The sequence below is a fragment of the Ictidomys tridecemlineatus genome, chromosome 6, assembly GCF_052094955.1.
Source record: "Ictidomys tridecemlineatus isolate mIctTri1 chromosome 6, mIctTri1.hap1, whole genome shotgun sequence".
In the NCBI taxonomy this organism is placed as follows: domain Eukaryota; kingdom Metazoa; phylum Chordata; class Mammalia; order Rodentia; family Sciuridae; genus Ictidomys; species Ictidomys tridecemlineatus.
Genome location: NC_135482.1, coordinates 56231498 through 56246072, shown reverse-complemented (window position 1 = coordinate 56246072; position 14575 = coordinate 56231498). Strand labels below are relative to the sequence as shown.

At 39.5% G+C, this 14575-nt stretch overlaps 1 protein-coding gene across 22 annotated transcripts in view; it reads right to left on the bottom strand.

The window, feature by feature from the left end:
- The window catches only part of R3hdm2 (R3H domain containing 2), a 123978-nt gene that overhangs the window by 19799 nt on the left and 89604 nt on the right, over positions 1-14575 (bottom strand). For 16 of the 22 annotated variants that reach the window (XM_078053275.1, XM_013363060.4, XM_078053278.1 and 13 more), the window contains 5 exons: positions 12215-12310; positions 9314-9345; positions 9136-9189; positions 4077-4309; positions 1833-2011 (listed from right to left, as the gene is read on the bottom strand). In XM_078053275.1, the coding sequence (XP_077909401.1) occupies positions 1833-2011; positions 4077-4309; positions 9136-9189; positions 9314-9345; positions 12215-12310 (594 nt within the window). The remainder of the gene's footprint in view (positions 1-1832; positions 2012-4076; positions 4310-9135; positions 9190-9313; positions 9346-12214; positions 12311-14575) is intronic. The other 6 variants (XM_040280442.2, XM_040280447.2, XM_040280440.2 and 3 more) reach the window with 3 other exon arrangements.

Below are 14575 nucleotides of genomic sequence, written 5' to 3'. Positions count from 1 at the left end.
CACCACTTAGACATTCAGTTTAAATTTTTAGTCTGAAATGGTTATTCTCCTATCTCTTTATTCTTCTCCCACTCTTGCTATCTACTTCTAGATATGGATGACAGACAGAAGGTGGAAGCAGATGGAAGACTAAGCATTAGAAAAGGGAGCAAGACTCTATTAAAATAATCATCTTTTAGAAAAAGAAAAAAGAACTAAAAAACATTGGAGTCTTGGAAAAGCTACACATACATAAGCACAGTAGGAGAAAGCCAGAAGAAAGACAGAGTTCACCATGAGCTGGTTTGAATTAAGACAAAGGCAAAGAAAAGCATATACATACATGCAATGCTTTAGTAAGAAGTAAGGGAAGTTGATAAAAACAAGACCCAATAGGGTAAATGGTAGTAGAATAACAAATAAGAAAGTCAGCACTATAGAGAAACTGCTTTAGGGACTATGGACTGGAATGATCTACATGTGTCTGATCTATATTCAGACTCCAGGGGCACTTTACCACTAAGCTACATTCCAGCCTTTCCCATTATTCATTGTAAGACAGGGTCTCACTAAGCTACCGAGACTGGCCTTGAATTTTAATTTTCCTGCCTCAATCTCCTGAGTTGTTGAGATAATAGATGGGAACCACTATGCCCAGCTTCAGTGTTCTTTCTTTTAGCATCATTTCACAGTATTTAGGATGGGGTAGAACTGACTGGGTCATTCTGAGGTCTTTCCACTTGAGTTCCCAGTTCCTAGGGTATTAGTATTTAGAACTTGTTTCTAGTACCTAGGAAAGAGATATATCTAGGACCATGATGGACTAACTGAACACAGGACCTTTCAGTTTAAATTTTTCTTTTAAAAGAAACCTTAAACTATAGAAAAAGAGTATAGACCCCTGGGATTCTACTCATTAAAAGCTCTGTTCAAGGAAGAAGAGAATAAATGAAAGTCTCAGTACAGCTCTACTCAGAGTATTCAGGAGGCTTTGTAACCTAGAAGGCTAGGGTTCCTGATTCTTAGGCTAATGACTTTCATGGTCTGCATAGAAGCAAAACTTCCCTTAATCCTAGTTGGTACTAACAGTTAGCAGTTCCAGCAATTGAAAAAGAAAGAAAGCCCTTTTTGTGTGAGGGAGGGGATAGGTACCGGACCCTGATTTCAGGGGCATTCAATCACTGAGCCACAACCCTAGCCCTATTTTGTGTTTTACTTAGAGACAGGGTCTCACTGAGTTGGTTAGCATCTTGCCATTACTGAGGCTGGCTTTGAACTCACGATCCTCCTGCCTCAGCCTCCTGAGCTGCTGGGATTACAGGCATGCACCACCGCGCCCGGCAAGGTAGCCCTTTTATAACTGAAAAACAAAGACAACTTTTGGGAGTATTTGAGTCTTATGGCATGTGTTGTAGGGTATCTTTCTCCCTAACTCCAACAAATAAATACATATTTTGGGTCAATATATTTAGTCAGATTATGTGGGAGCTATAATCTTTTTGAGTTCCATATATGAATATGGTGAGCAAAATCATCACCTTGCTAATTACACAGAATGTAGAGGTAGAGGGGGTACAATAAAAATGTGTGTGATAAAAGATGCACTGACAATTATCAGGAAGAAGCAGAAGAAGTATAAAGCAAAAAACTCCTAGGCTGACTCTACAGAGTACTTTGGCCAGACATTTGTTCTTCTCTCCCCATAACTTGACAAATAGGAAATGGGTAAGGGAGTGGCATATTTCCAAAAATTGATCCTTTCTGCTACCCACAGCACAAGAGATATGACTATACTTCCAGTGTTTACTTGAATCAGAGCAGAGGTGGCTCTTTGACAATGACTAGTGACTCACCTGTGAGATTATGTGATTATTCAAAGGAGGCTGTTGCTGAGGTGTGGGTGGAAGAGCAGGAAGTTGTTGCTGCTGCTGCTGCTGCTGCTGCTGCGGCTGGGCAGTACAAGGAAGAAGGCCCCGGACAGACTGGGGTGAGGTGACCTGGTTGCACACTTCTGGGGCACCTAATGCCATGCCTAAGGCAAAAAGGAGACCAATCCAGAGTTGTAAAATTGAGCCATGAATATACTACCCTTGAAAGGCCCAGCTGCAGGGCTCTTACTTTTTCCTTGCCCTTTCTCTTTACTCTCATCTGCCCATTCTCCACTGTCTTTTGAAGATCCATGCATGAACAAAGATGCATTTAAGCTAAGAGCACAGCCTTCCACTCAGCAGGTTTCTACTCCCAAGGGACAGGAACCACCCTGTAAATGTTTAGTTTTAGAATTGAACAAAATGTGAAACTACTGAGGCATCTCCCCTGAAGTTCCTAAAATTCTGATTAGGTAGCTGAAAACACAAATTCTTACTTTCTGGGAAGGTACAGATTCATGGTCCCATAAGAGACCTGTTTTTCTTTGCTTTCTTCCCAACTTCCATTATGTCTTTCTAAGGTTGCTAACATGGTGACCTCACCTCTACAAGCACACAGCTGAACACATATATGTGCAACCTATTTTTTTTTTTTGAATTTTTAATATTTATTTTTTAGTTCTCGGCGGACACAACATCTTTGATTGTTGGTATGTGGTGCTGAGGATCGAACTCGGGCCGCACGCATGCCAGGCGAGCGCACTACCGCTTGAGCCACATCCCCAGCCCCGTGCAACCTATTTTTTATCCAACTATTTTTCTCATTTTTAGGCTCTCCAACACATATACATATTCCTATAACATACTTTAAGAAAAAATAAAGAGAAAGGTTTATTTTGGCTCACTTTTTATTGAATATCTGCTATGTGCCAGGTATTGTGTAATGAATTAAGGACACAAAAAAGTAAAGGGAATACAGTTCTTGTCCTCCAGAGGCACAGGACCTTCTGATGGAATGAACATCCATACAACTATCACAATCTGATAAGGATAAGGGACACAGAAACAAAATAACAAAGTATTATGACAGCAAAGATGAGGAAGCAAGAAGTCCTTAGAGGGTCAGAAAAGGATTTAAAGAGGAGGTGGCAGGATAGATGGATTTGAAAGATGAATACAAGCTTGTCAAAATGAGAGGAGACACAGCTAATACCATATTCGAAAAATGGTTTAAGGGCTGGAAAAGGATAGATATCTGGAGATTAGATTGCTATAGCTAGTCAGAATTAGGAAGTTATGCTATATTAAGTAGTTTGGATTTTATTGTGTAGGTGATATAGGAAACTTTGAAGAGAGGACTGACATGATTAAATTTATTGTAGATTGATATATTGGTTCTAAAAAGGGCCAAGAATACAGCAGGGAGATCAGTTTGGGGGCTAGAATCATAATTAAATAAAAGAAAGTAGAGGCCTGGTTAAAGGAAGAGGCAGTGGGACTAGAAAATAGGTAAGAGAAGGGCAGTAGAGACCTATCAGAAGCAAAAACCTCACCACTGCCAACGTCTAATAAGGACAAGATCTACAGCACTTCTAGAATGAGATTTAAGCAATTCTTCAGAGGGAGAAGAATAGTGAAATAAGAGTTCCACTGCATATGGAGAGCTAAATAAATACCCTTCTGCTAAGTGTGCAACAGGAATGGAGGGAGATTAGAAGAGCTGAAGGGTGATAATAGGCTTTCATGTGAAACATGTGAGTGTCTGCTCCTTCCCAGTAACTGAGAGCTAAAGAAGCCACAGAAGTAGTTTTAGTCTACTGGATATCACCAATTAATTACAAGCAGCTATACTCTAGGGCTTCCTGTGCTCTATAAATCCTCTTATAATCTCAAGGGACACAGGATGAAAGCAGCTATCATATTCATCATAGTAAATAACCTGCACCTGGGCTGCAAGTAATGTCTCACTTAAGTCAGAAATAATCCAAAAATAAGATCAATTTTTTTTTTTTAAAATCAGGATGGGAATATTTGAAAGAAAATCAGATGGGACCAGATACAACAAAGGATAATGGATCCAAGAAATCAAATTCCCCTCTACCGGTTGTTTTAGATTTTCATGAAGCCATACTGGGATAAATGTTTTGTTAAAAGTAAATATTAGTGATATTTTACATAAGTTAAACAAGAAGGGAGAGCATGATGTGGAAGGAAAAGAAGCTGTAGTACCTGGCCTGGAGATCCTTCCTGCACTGCCACCTTTACTACTGCCGATGCTGTCACCTCGGGTGAGGATAGAGATTCCACTGAAACTGCTGGCTTTGGTGACAGGAGGTCGCATACTCCGGACAGAGCCATCTGAGTCCGTGCTGCTCCAAGGCCTTGGCTCCAGGGATTTGAGTTCGCTGTCTGTGCTGCTCTGGCGGCTGCTTGAAGTACGACTCAGCCCTTCTCGGTTCCCCCTGCAGAGACCACAGTGGTCAGAGGACCCCCCACCCACCACTTCAGCAGAAGGGCTAGGAGAGAGTTCACTTCTATTCTCTCAATAACAAAGAAGGGGTAAGGATTAGGGGGACTAGTTTCTTGTTAGTTGGCTGGCCAACTAAGACTTGATGGGAACAGACAGAATGAGATCCATCCAGTACAGTAACAAAGAGCACAGAGGCAAATCTGAAAGACATTGCACTGGTAGCTAATTCAAAACATTGGACCAGAGGTGGATGGGAAACCATATACATGATGCTGAGATTGGCTGTGGTCTCCTCCCCATCCCCACAAGGATCCCATACATGCAGGAAATAGTGGGGAAAACAGGCAGCAGTTCCTTCTGGAAGTTCTTAAAACAATAGGACTCCCAGAAGTATTGCTAGAAGACAGAGTAGCCAATGACATGGATAAGTTCCATAACAGATCTTCCACATAACATGTGTCTAAGCCAGCAGAGGTGCTGCTTATGGCCACCTTTCCAGGGGTTGGAAGAAGAGTATAATGAATAATCTGAAATTGACCCAATTTGTTTTGTGGAAGTTCCATGTTCATATCTGGGGGCATTTGGTGCTCAAGTTTTGTTTTTTTTTTTTGGATACTGGGGAATGAACCCAGGGTGCTTTACCACTGAGGTGTGTCTCCAGCCCTTTTTATTTTGAGACAGAGTCTAAGTTGCTTAAGATCTTACTAAATTGCTGAAGGTGACCTCAAACTTATGATTCTCCTGTCTCAGCCACCCAAGTAGTTGGGATTATAGGTATGTGCCACCACACTGGGCTTGGTTCTAGAGTTTCTAGAGACTGAAGTCCTCCAGCAAAATCAAACAATATACCCTTGGGATTCAGGGTGGCAAAAGTCAGGGAGTCAACTTTGTCTAGTTGTTTCCACATTCACAATCCAACTGCTGTGGGCAAGGCACAAACATTTTTGTTCTTACTATTTCTTAATTAATAAGCAACCAAGAACCAGGAATTTTCTTTTCACTCTCATCCCAATCCTAACAAATACTGACCTAAGGAAACTACAAGGCAACAATTACAGATTTTGATATGTATGCTGGGGAACAATTAGGCAAAAATGATAGTAGTTTGGGTTCCCTCATTTTACCACCATCCTATCAAAAACAGAAAACTCCATCCCAATCACCTTAGCTACAAAGGTCCTGGGCTCAGAGTTATTTTAATAATAAAGTTATTTCGGGTAAATATTAAAGGAGAAACTGTTGTTAATTAGGACACCTAATCCAAAGGCAGTGTAGGGAAAATAATATATGCTATGGTCACTTTTTAGTTTTTATTAGCTAAACCAACGATGGGGAGCTAAAAACAAGTTGACACAGCTGTTTTGGAATGTGCTCCTTCTCTGTTACCCCAAGTATATGTATGTATGTATATATTACCTCAGTTCTTCTCTCCATTTAGCTCAAAAGGTGATTGTGAAATGTTACTGTTTCCCTAAAACTTTAATTCTTTCTCTTGGGATGCAAAAAGCAGAAGGGGAAACGAGAGAGAGAGAGAGAGAGAGAGAGAGAGAGAGAGAGAGAGAGAGAGAGAGAGAGAGAGAGGCATAAATCAGGGATTCTCCAGGAACAGACCCCAGACCTATAGTGAGAGCCAATAGCTCTGTCTTAATAAACAAAGGCCAGTATACTGAGAAGACTCAAGAAAACATGGAGTAAGGAGATATAGCAGTGGCAGTGGTTATTGAGGCTCATTAGACATTAAAGTCTGAATTTTTCCAAGACAAACTAATGGCTTTTTCTACCTAAATCAAACACTTTACTGTTACAGCAACCTGACATTTATTTTCTCTTGCTATCACAGGTGATGAAACAACTTTAAATGAAGTACCTTGGGAAACTATGGCCAAAATGGCAGCACTTTTCTATACTCATCCAGTTCTCTAGGCAATAAAGGCCAAATGCTCAATGTAGATTGCATAATGATTTTCTTTTACTTTTTGATACTGGGGAATGAACCCAGAACTACATCTTATATTATTATTATTATTTTAAATTTTGAGACAGGGTTTCACTAAGTTGCTGAGGCTATCTTGAACTTTTGTAAATCCTCTTGTCTCACCCTCCCAAGTAGCTGGGATTACAGGTATGTACTACTGTGTCCAGCATTTGATGATTTTCTGGCTAATCTGAGTTAGTACTCAAGAAAGTGTTGGCAGGAAACAGATCACTTTCTCTCTATATAAATAAACCTGATTTCTAGTTACATATAATAATTAGGGAGAGCCACCCAGATTCAATTCTGAGCACTGAATTCGGTTGTATTTATGTTAGCGAGATGAGGGTAAAGAGAAGGATCATTCACACTTCATAACCTATAAATTCAGAGATTATTTATTTATTTATTTATTTGGGTACCAGGGATTGAACTCAAGGGCACTCAGCCACTGAGCCACATTCCAGGCCCTATGTTTGTATTTTATTTAGAGACAGGGTCTCACTGAGTTGCTTAGCACCTCGCCATTTAGAGGCTGGCTTTGAAATCGCCATCCTCCTGTCTCAGCCAACTGAGTCGCTGGGATTATAGGCGTGGGCCACTGTACCTGGCAATGATTTAATTTTTACAAGTAGATTTAATGCTGATAAAAATCCAGTTTGTTAGGTCTGGGGAATGGGCAAGGAGGCCTGTGGAAGAGGTGGCAATAAATACCAATAAGCCTCACTGTGGCTTATTATTAATGGGAGTAGGATCTTCCAGAGAATTGAGAAGTTGCTACTAGCTATTGCAAATGTAGATAATGGAATTTGGTGTACCAGTATTTGTTTCATGAACATACATTGGGACAGAAAAGTATCAAACAAAGAAGATCAAATTCTGCTCATTAAGTTCTGGATTAATCTTCAAATATAAGTTGCCTCCTTAAAAGTCCATAATGCTGCATTTTAGATGACCTAGTTCATTGATCAAAGCTCAGTTTGAAAAGCAAATGCTTAAAAGGAGATCTGGAGAAGCAAGGACTGCACTTGTTCACCAGATTCTTTAAAATATCTGCACAATTTGATGTAGCCTGATGCTCCAAAGAAGAAGGGCATCATTATTGGCAGTAAATCTGAATTAGGGCTCCAAACAGGATACTACTTGGAGGAGTGATATTTGTGAAGAGCTGGTACGGTGTAGTAAAAAGAATAATAGACAAAGAATCAGCTTCAGTTTTAACACTAATAGCCATGTAAACTTGGGTTAGCTCCTTAATCTTTGTTTTTTTCTTACCTATAAACCAGCTGACTATTGAGAGAAATGTATAAAGTATACTCTGGCAACCATAAGTGCTGTGTATTAATTCACACACAGAAATTAGCTTAAAACTTCTATTTATTGTAAGTATTCTGTGATGATCAATATATCACCCTCAAGAGTAGACTGGATTAGGATTTTTTATTCATTTATTATTCATTTATTTATTTTTTTGATTGGATTGGAGATTAAACCCAGGAATGCTTTACAACTGGGCTACATCCCCAGCTCTTTTTATATTTTTGTTTTGACATAGGGTCTCACTAAGTTGCTTAAGGCCTTGCTAAGTTGCTGAAGTTGGCCTTGAACTTGTGATCCTCCTGTCTCAGCCTCCAGAGTTGTTTGGATTATAGGCATGTGCCATCACGTCATTTTGTTTTTATTTCTGTTTTTTTTTTTTTTTTAAATAATGTGAAGATTCTATCTTTGGTATCACCAGCAATGCAAAGCCATCTCCACCTGGGGATCTCAGGTTAGGATAATATAGGGAAAAGAGAGCTCAGAAAGACAGAAATCCCCGCCTCCAAAGAATTGGAAATCTCAGTATTTCTACACAGTTTGACTACTTTTAGAAAAGACTATAGGGAAAGAACAACTAAAGTACCAGGAATGAAATCTCAGTCATCTGAGTTAGTTAGACATTTCTTATTAAGCTTAGGATTTGAAAACTGAGAATCCCCTTGGAAAGGGTCAGTCCCAAATCAGTGTTAAGGACTCAGGGTTTTTCTGCTCCATGTTTTTTTTTTTGTTGTTGTTGTTTATTTTTTCGTCCTGTTATTATACTGGGGAAGAATATACTTAAAATGAGTTGGTACCAGCATAGGGCCCCAAAGTAGGGCTTCTCTCACCTCCACCCTGAATTATCCTTTGGGATGGGACTGAGAAATTGAAATGAAGATTCTTATGATTGCTTTGCAGGAAAATGGAGAATATTAGGCACTGGGAGGTTAACATAGCAAGCAGCAGCTTTGCCAGAATTATAGGTAAGTAATGAACAATCATATAAAAGGATATTATTTAGTTCATTCTAAGGCACACAGGTCCTTTCTAAGGTCATCTTACACACTGCTTTGTCTCAAAGAGAAAACTATGTAGACAGAGGCATTCCTTGTATATTTATGTATGTGTATATATATTTTTTTCCTACAGATACAAAACATTCCTTATGCTGTATCAGGGATAAACTCTCCACATCTTTCCCCAGACTCAGAAAAGGTAGCCAGAAGACACCTGTTCTTTAACCTTACTATAAATATATGTTTGAAAATGCCCAATCCAGCAAATGTCTGGGAGGGAGCAGTACCCATACCAGACACACTTATTTGGTTTTGTTCCCTATTCAGGACTCAAAGTGAATCAGCAACAATAAAAATTAAGTCATTGAGCAAGACCATTTTTTTTTTTTTAAATGGGGAAAAATATCCAGTGTTGCAAAAACCACAAGTTTATTCCACAAGCGGCCATGCATGGAGCAAACCCATTCTGCTGAAAAGATTGTAGCAAAACAAAACTAAAAGTAAGAAGAGATATAGATCACACAAAGGTACCTAAAAATCTGCCTTCTCTTGTGAGAGCTAGAAGAAAAGGCTTCTTTGGAGAGTCTGTTGGTTAACATAAACAAACAAACAAACAAAAAACAACAAAATAAAAGCATCATTACAGGATTATATTAACCTCACTGACAAAGCTCAATGAAAAGCAGGGAACATGCTAAGTGGTACTAACCTGATGTCATTTAGATATCCGTTCTGGCCAGTCTAGGTGAGGGGGAGAAAACGGAAAATAACTTATAAGAAAACAGCATGGCATAACCAAAAAGGATGTCCATGATGCTATAAATACCCAAGGTCCTCAAACCAAAGCTCACCCCACCAACAGGGAGAGAGGGAGCAAGGACAGAATGACCCATTCCCACATACCCAATCTGCTTTCTCACCTTTAATGGGAAAGAACATTTGGTGCTTTTAGCCTTCCCACAGAATGTTTAAAAAGAAGACTGATAAAGGGAGGATATGAAAAGGAGGAAATGTAAAGTTATTAACCTATTATTATTTCTTTTTAGCTCTAAATTTATTGCTATAGGAATAAGCTGAGTATAATAATTGATGGGCTTATTCCTAAAGGGTGTGTTCAAAAAGGGAAAGGGAGGTATGAGAAATAAACTTCATTTTTTGGAATTAACCTCAATGGCTAGTCCCTTTGTGTCCTTTACTAGACTTGCCAAAATGAAAGACAATGTGACCTGAATCCAAGAAAGGGTAGGATATTAGGGAAGCAGGTACTTTTAGAGCCTAGGAAAAAAAATGTGAAAATTAAAAGTCTGAAATATTCCCATGGGGGATTATTTTCTGACAAAGTCACTGAGCTGAGTGAAGTGAGCATCACACTGGATTCCCAAGCCTTAGAAAAAGGTGCTAAGAGTATCCAGTTGCTTAGCAGAGTGGGCTCTATGCAGAACAGAGCCTACATTGAGCAGCTGTCCCAATACACAGCTAAGGCTCCAGAGAAAGCTGCAGCAATAGCATTTCCATCCAAACACCCTTCCTGCCACTTTCCTTTCTTTTTGGCTTGCCTCCTATCTCTACACCACCCATCTGCCCCCCACCAAACTTACAACTCTACCCTTAATCACTCTCTCTGGCCAAGCTTCTCTCCATATGGAATATTTTGAGGATGGTGGGCTTTGGCCACTTTTCATCATCTAGACCTCTGAGATTCCCAAGGCCTCTACCATAAGAGCGAGGAAGGGCTGAAACCAAAGTGATATATACCAAGGATTTAACAAAGAATACATATATTAGTAGAGGCTTGAAAGGCTAGAAATCAGGAGAGAAAAAAAGGATAGAAGAGCTAACTTTACTTTTGTTATGGCTCTAGGTAGATACATTCCATTGTTGCTGATAACCTACCATAAGCTGCCTGTGCTTTCAGAACCTCTGTGGCTTTGTTAAAGACTGTCATTCTCCACGTGTCAGTAAAGCACAGGAGTATGTTATAGTCAGCCAGCTAAGGTATGTTGTCACTGGGGCTTCTTAATCTGAAAAGCCTAGGGCAAAATAAGCTATGGAGAGGTGGTTTACATTAGGAGTTAAGAACATGGACTCTGAAGTCAGACTGCTGAATTCAAACACCTGCTCTTAAGCTAATGACTTTAGGTGATTATTTAACATCTAAATGCCTTACTTTCTCATTTATAAAATGGGAAAAATAATGTAACCTATCTCATAGGCCTAGTGTGAGGAATACATGAGTTAATCTACAGAGAATACTAAGAACAATGACAGAAAGATAATAAGTGCTATGAGTGTTTGCTATTATTATCCACCAACCTGCTCTATCCACAATTTAGAGTCATCACTGGTCACAACTGTGTACAAATGACATCTCTCCTCTCATTCCACCCAATTTATTTGCAGGTAAAAGCAGAGAACCTTCTTTGGGACACGGTGGGATAATTTGGAGGATGGACTTTACTGACTCAGAATAGGTTATAAAACAGTAGGTAAGAAGATTCCTTCTCCTTGGACTTTAGGCCAGAATACTTATGATGTATCAGTCCCCACTGAGGATCCTTAGAAGCACTTGGCTCTCCTGAGATAATGGAACCAGTATATAGAGGAATTCAGATTTTAGTTATAGACAATATTTTTATGAATGAGGTGATGATGAAAAGATACATATACATAGAAAAAAATTTTGGCCTGGCTGAGAGAGGAGAGAGTGGGGGAATGGGAGAAGAGTGTTCATATAAGTATATAGATTAGCTTTTGTTGCTAATCTGACTGTGAGATGCTGCTGCTATTGAAACTTTACATTTCTGGAGATTTGGTCATCTCTTGACTACCCATGCCCTTTCCTAAGGTTCTGCAATATATTTTTTTCAACTGGTAGGCAATGGCAAAAGATACAGGGATACCAAGTCTATTAGATATGGCCCATAATTCTTAAGAATAAAAAGTTGCCTAAACTGATTAATGCTGCCTTTTGAATCATAAAGCCAGTCCTGTTCTATGAAGCAAGGTAAGAAAATATAGGAAGAAGGAAACTTCCCATTCAGGTAGCAACTGGAGGGAACAGGGGTACCCTCTGTGTATGTAGAATGTGGAGCTTAGAGATGATGGATGCCAGAACAGAGCTCTAACAATCACCAACATATCCTAGAAACAAGGCTAGTCAAACAAGATGAATGTAGAGCCTGTATGGACATCAAGTCTTCTACTTAGAAGCAAAGATGCCTAAAATGAATAGTGGGAATCTAAGAGGGTAAGTGGGAGGAGGGTTTGACAGGCAAGATTCAGGGCTCTTCCATCAGCCCTGCCAAAACCATTTCTATTTTCAGTCTATTCATATTTACCAAATTCAGCCACTCCAAGTTTCAGTTCTCTTTGTATACCACAGAGTAGAACATATTAAAAATAATACAAATAAAACCTACAGCTTCCCAATAAGCCATATTTAATTTCAGAGGTCAAACCTGGGACTGGCTGATGTTGGTTTAAAAAAAAAAAAAAAAAAAAGAAACAAACCAAAAAACCCAACAACATTTATGGAGGGTTATTCCATTCACAGTTCCAAAGATTAAGAGCTAAAAGCTATGGTCTGACAACTCTCAGAAGCTACACTTACCTCTCGGGCAAATATTCTCTCTCGGACCCTTTGATATTCCTCCTCTCTCTCTTCTATTGACTTGCTCCTCCTTCCATCCTGCAATGGAACTCTGATCTAGATCGATGAGCAGAATTAAGCTAGTTAAGTTCTCCTCGTACTGCAAGCTCACTGCACACCAGCAAGGAAGAGAAACCGGGAAAGTTTATAGTTGCCATCAAAAAAATGGAAAAAAAAAAGAAATAAAATTTCCAGTCCTGGACAGGTTTCACTGGGTACATCTGACCATGCAGTTTGGGAGATCAGGTTTTCTGGATGGTTAATGATTTTTCTTCTCCCCACTCCCCCCAGGATATCAAGAAAACTATTTATAAGAATTAGGGTTGCTTCCCTGTAGTAATCAGGTACTATCTAGTCAGTAAGGATCAGAAAACATCCCTGAGAAAATAAACAACATTGCTTTAGAGGGAAAGTAAGGGATAGAAAGAAGCTAGAGAGGGAAAAGAACAGTTGTTTAGCAGAGCTGAATGTAGAAGAAGAGGTTTATAGAACTAGCACATGACATTATCCCTTTAGTCACTAGTGCTGTGACCTGAAGACCCAAGTCACACACAGTTTTGCAAAGAAGGCCTTGGAAATGAAATCCCAGAACTGAAGCGAAACTCAAAGCCTAAGTCATTTTTCTCATCTTAATTATAGCAACCGAAGGGCAGTAAGGAGAGAGATAAATAGAGAATAAGAACAAAGTGACACATAGAGAAAAGAAGAACAGAATACAAAGAAGGATGGGCAGAGAAAGGAAAAGGTAAATGAAGTACTGTGAAGGGAGAGGACAGGCAGAAAGGGAAAAGAAGGAAATGGAGGACAGAGAACTTTATGTTCTCTGACAAATGCAGTGAAGTGACTAGCAGGAATGTCTAGGCAGATCACCTCTGGTACTAGCCATCACCTAACTCCCGGTGTCACTGTCTTTTCCTCTCCTGACCTGCCTCTTGTGAATACTGTCCTGGGGAGGATATAGCAGAGGACCTTTTCCATATTGCTCAGAAAGGCAAGGAGCTCTAAGGGAGAATTCATCAAATGAACATCACCAGGCTATAGATCATTCTGACTTTCAATTAGAGGCTTTGAAAGCTTCAGACGAAGCAACCAAGGAGCCTGCTATTCTAGGCTGATGCTCCTGATTTTCACTGGTCTCTATAGGTAGCCACAACTTCAGGTATTTCTACTTTGATTAGATTCAGACCTCACTTCTCACTAATCTTAATACCCTATATACTACTAATTGTCATTCTACAAATTCTATTCCAAGAAGACACAGGACCTCAAGGAGCTATATTATCCCCAGTCCCTAGCACTGGTAAATCAATGGTACAGTAGGAAGAGCATAATGGGCTGGGAGGGGTCAGGCAGAATCTCAGCTGTCACCTTCTAGTAACGTGACTTCAAGCAATTAATTTATCTCTTAGCCTCAGTTTTCTTATTTGTAAAGAGGGGCTGATACCCCAAATACATTGGGTTGTGAAGAGAATTAAAAGAAATAATGCATGTAACATTTAGAATAGAGCCTAGTTCAGGGAAAACACTCAATAAAATAGCAATGCTATGTTTATTATTAATATCCCAGAGAGAAGTACACAGAGTCTACCCTATTATGGATCAAGTCTGAAGCTGAGAGATAAAAAGTTTACAGTAGAGGCAGATTCTACTTTGCCCCAAATTGCCTCTAGGACTGAATAACTCCTGATCCACAGAAAAGGGGTTTTGGAAAAATGGATAGAAGGGCATCAGGATGGAAAGACTCTTTCTTGTTTTTTTAAAATTTAGTTCCGTCTTTTTGTATGTTTTTTTGTTGTTATTGTTTTGTTTTGTTTTCAATCAGACCCAGCGTGTTTGTCCACATTAGATAATGACACTTCAAAAAGACTCCTCTAATATTCAAGCAGCAGGATGGGTCCTGGTATCAAGACCACACAATATCCCAAGAAAACTAATTTTGACTCTAGATATTATTATAGTTATCATTAATTAGCAGACAATAATGTCTCTAACCAACCACACTTTCCAAATCTAACCCCCTTTGGAGGTTAAGCAGAAGCAGGCTGGATCTAACCTCTACTTAGGGAGGAAACCAGCAAACAATCACTATCTGAAGGGTTTATCACAGGTCAGGGCAGCAGCTAGACCTGTAAATGAAGGGTTGGGACAGGCTGTTCATTTGTTATTCTCCTAGAAGTAGATCACAAAGGGGATCTTGTCTGAGGTTCCCATCAGCAAAAGTCAAATTAACTCACTCACCTTGGTGGAAGGAGTTGGGAAAAGATTAAGGAGTTTGCAGAAAGGGATCAGACACACCTTTATAATTGGTTAAATCAGACCACA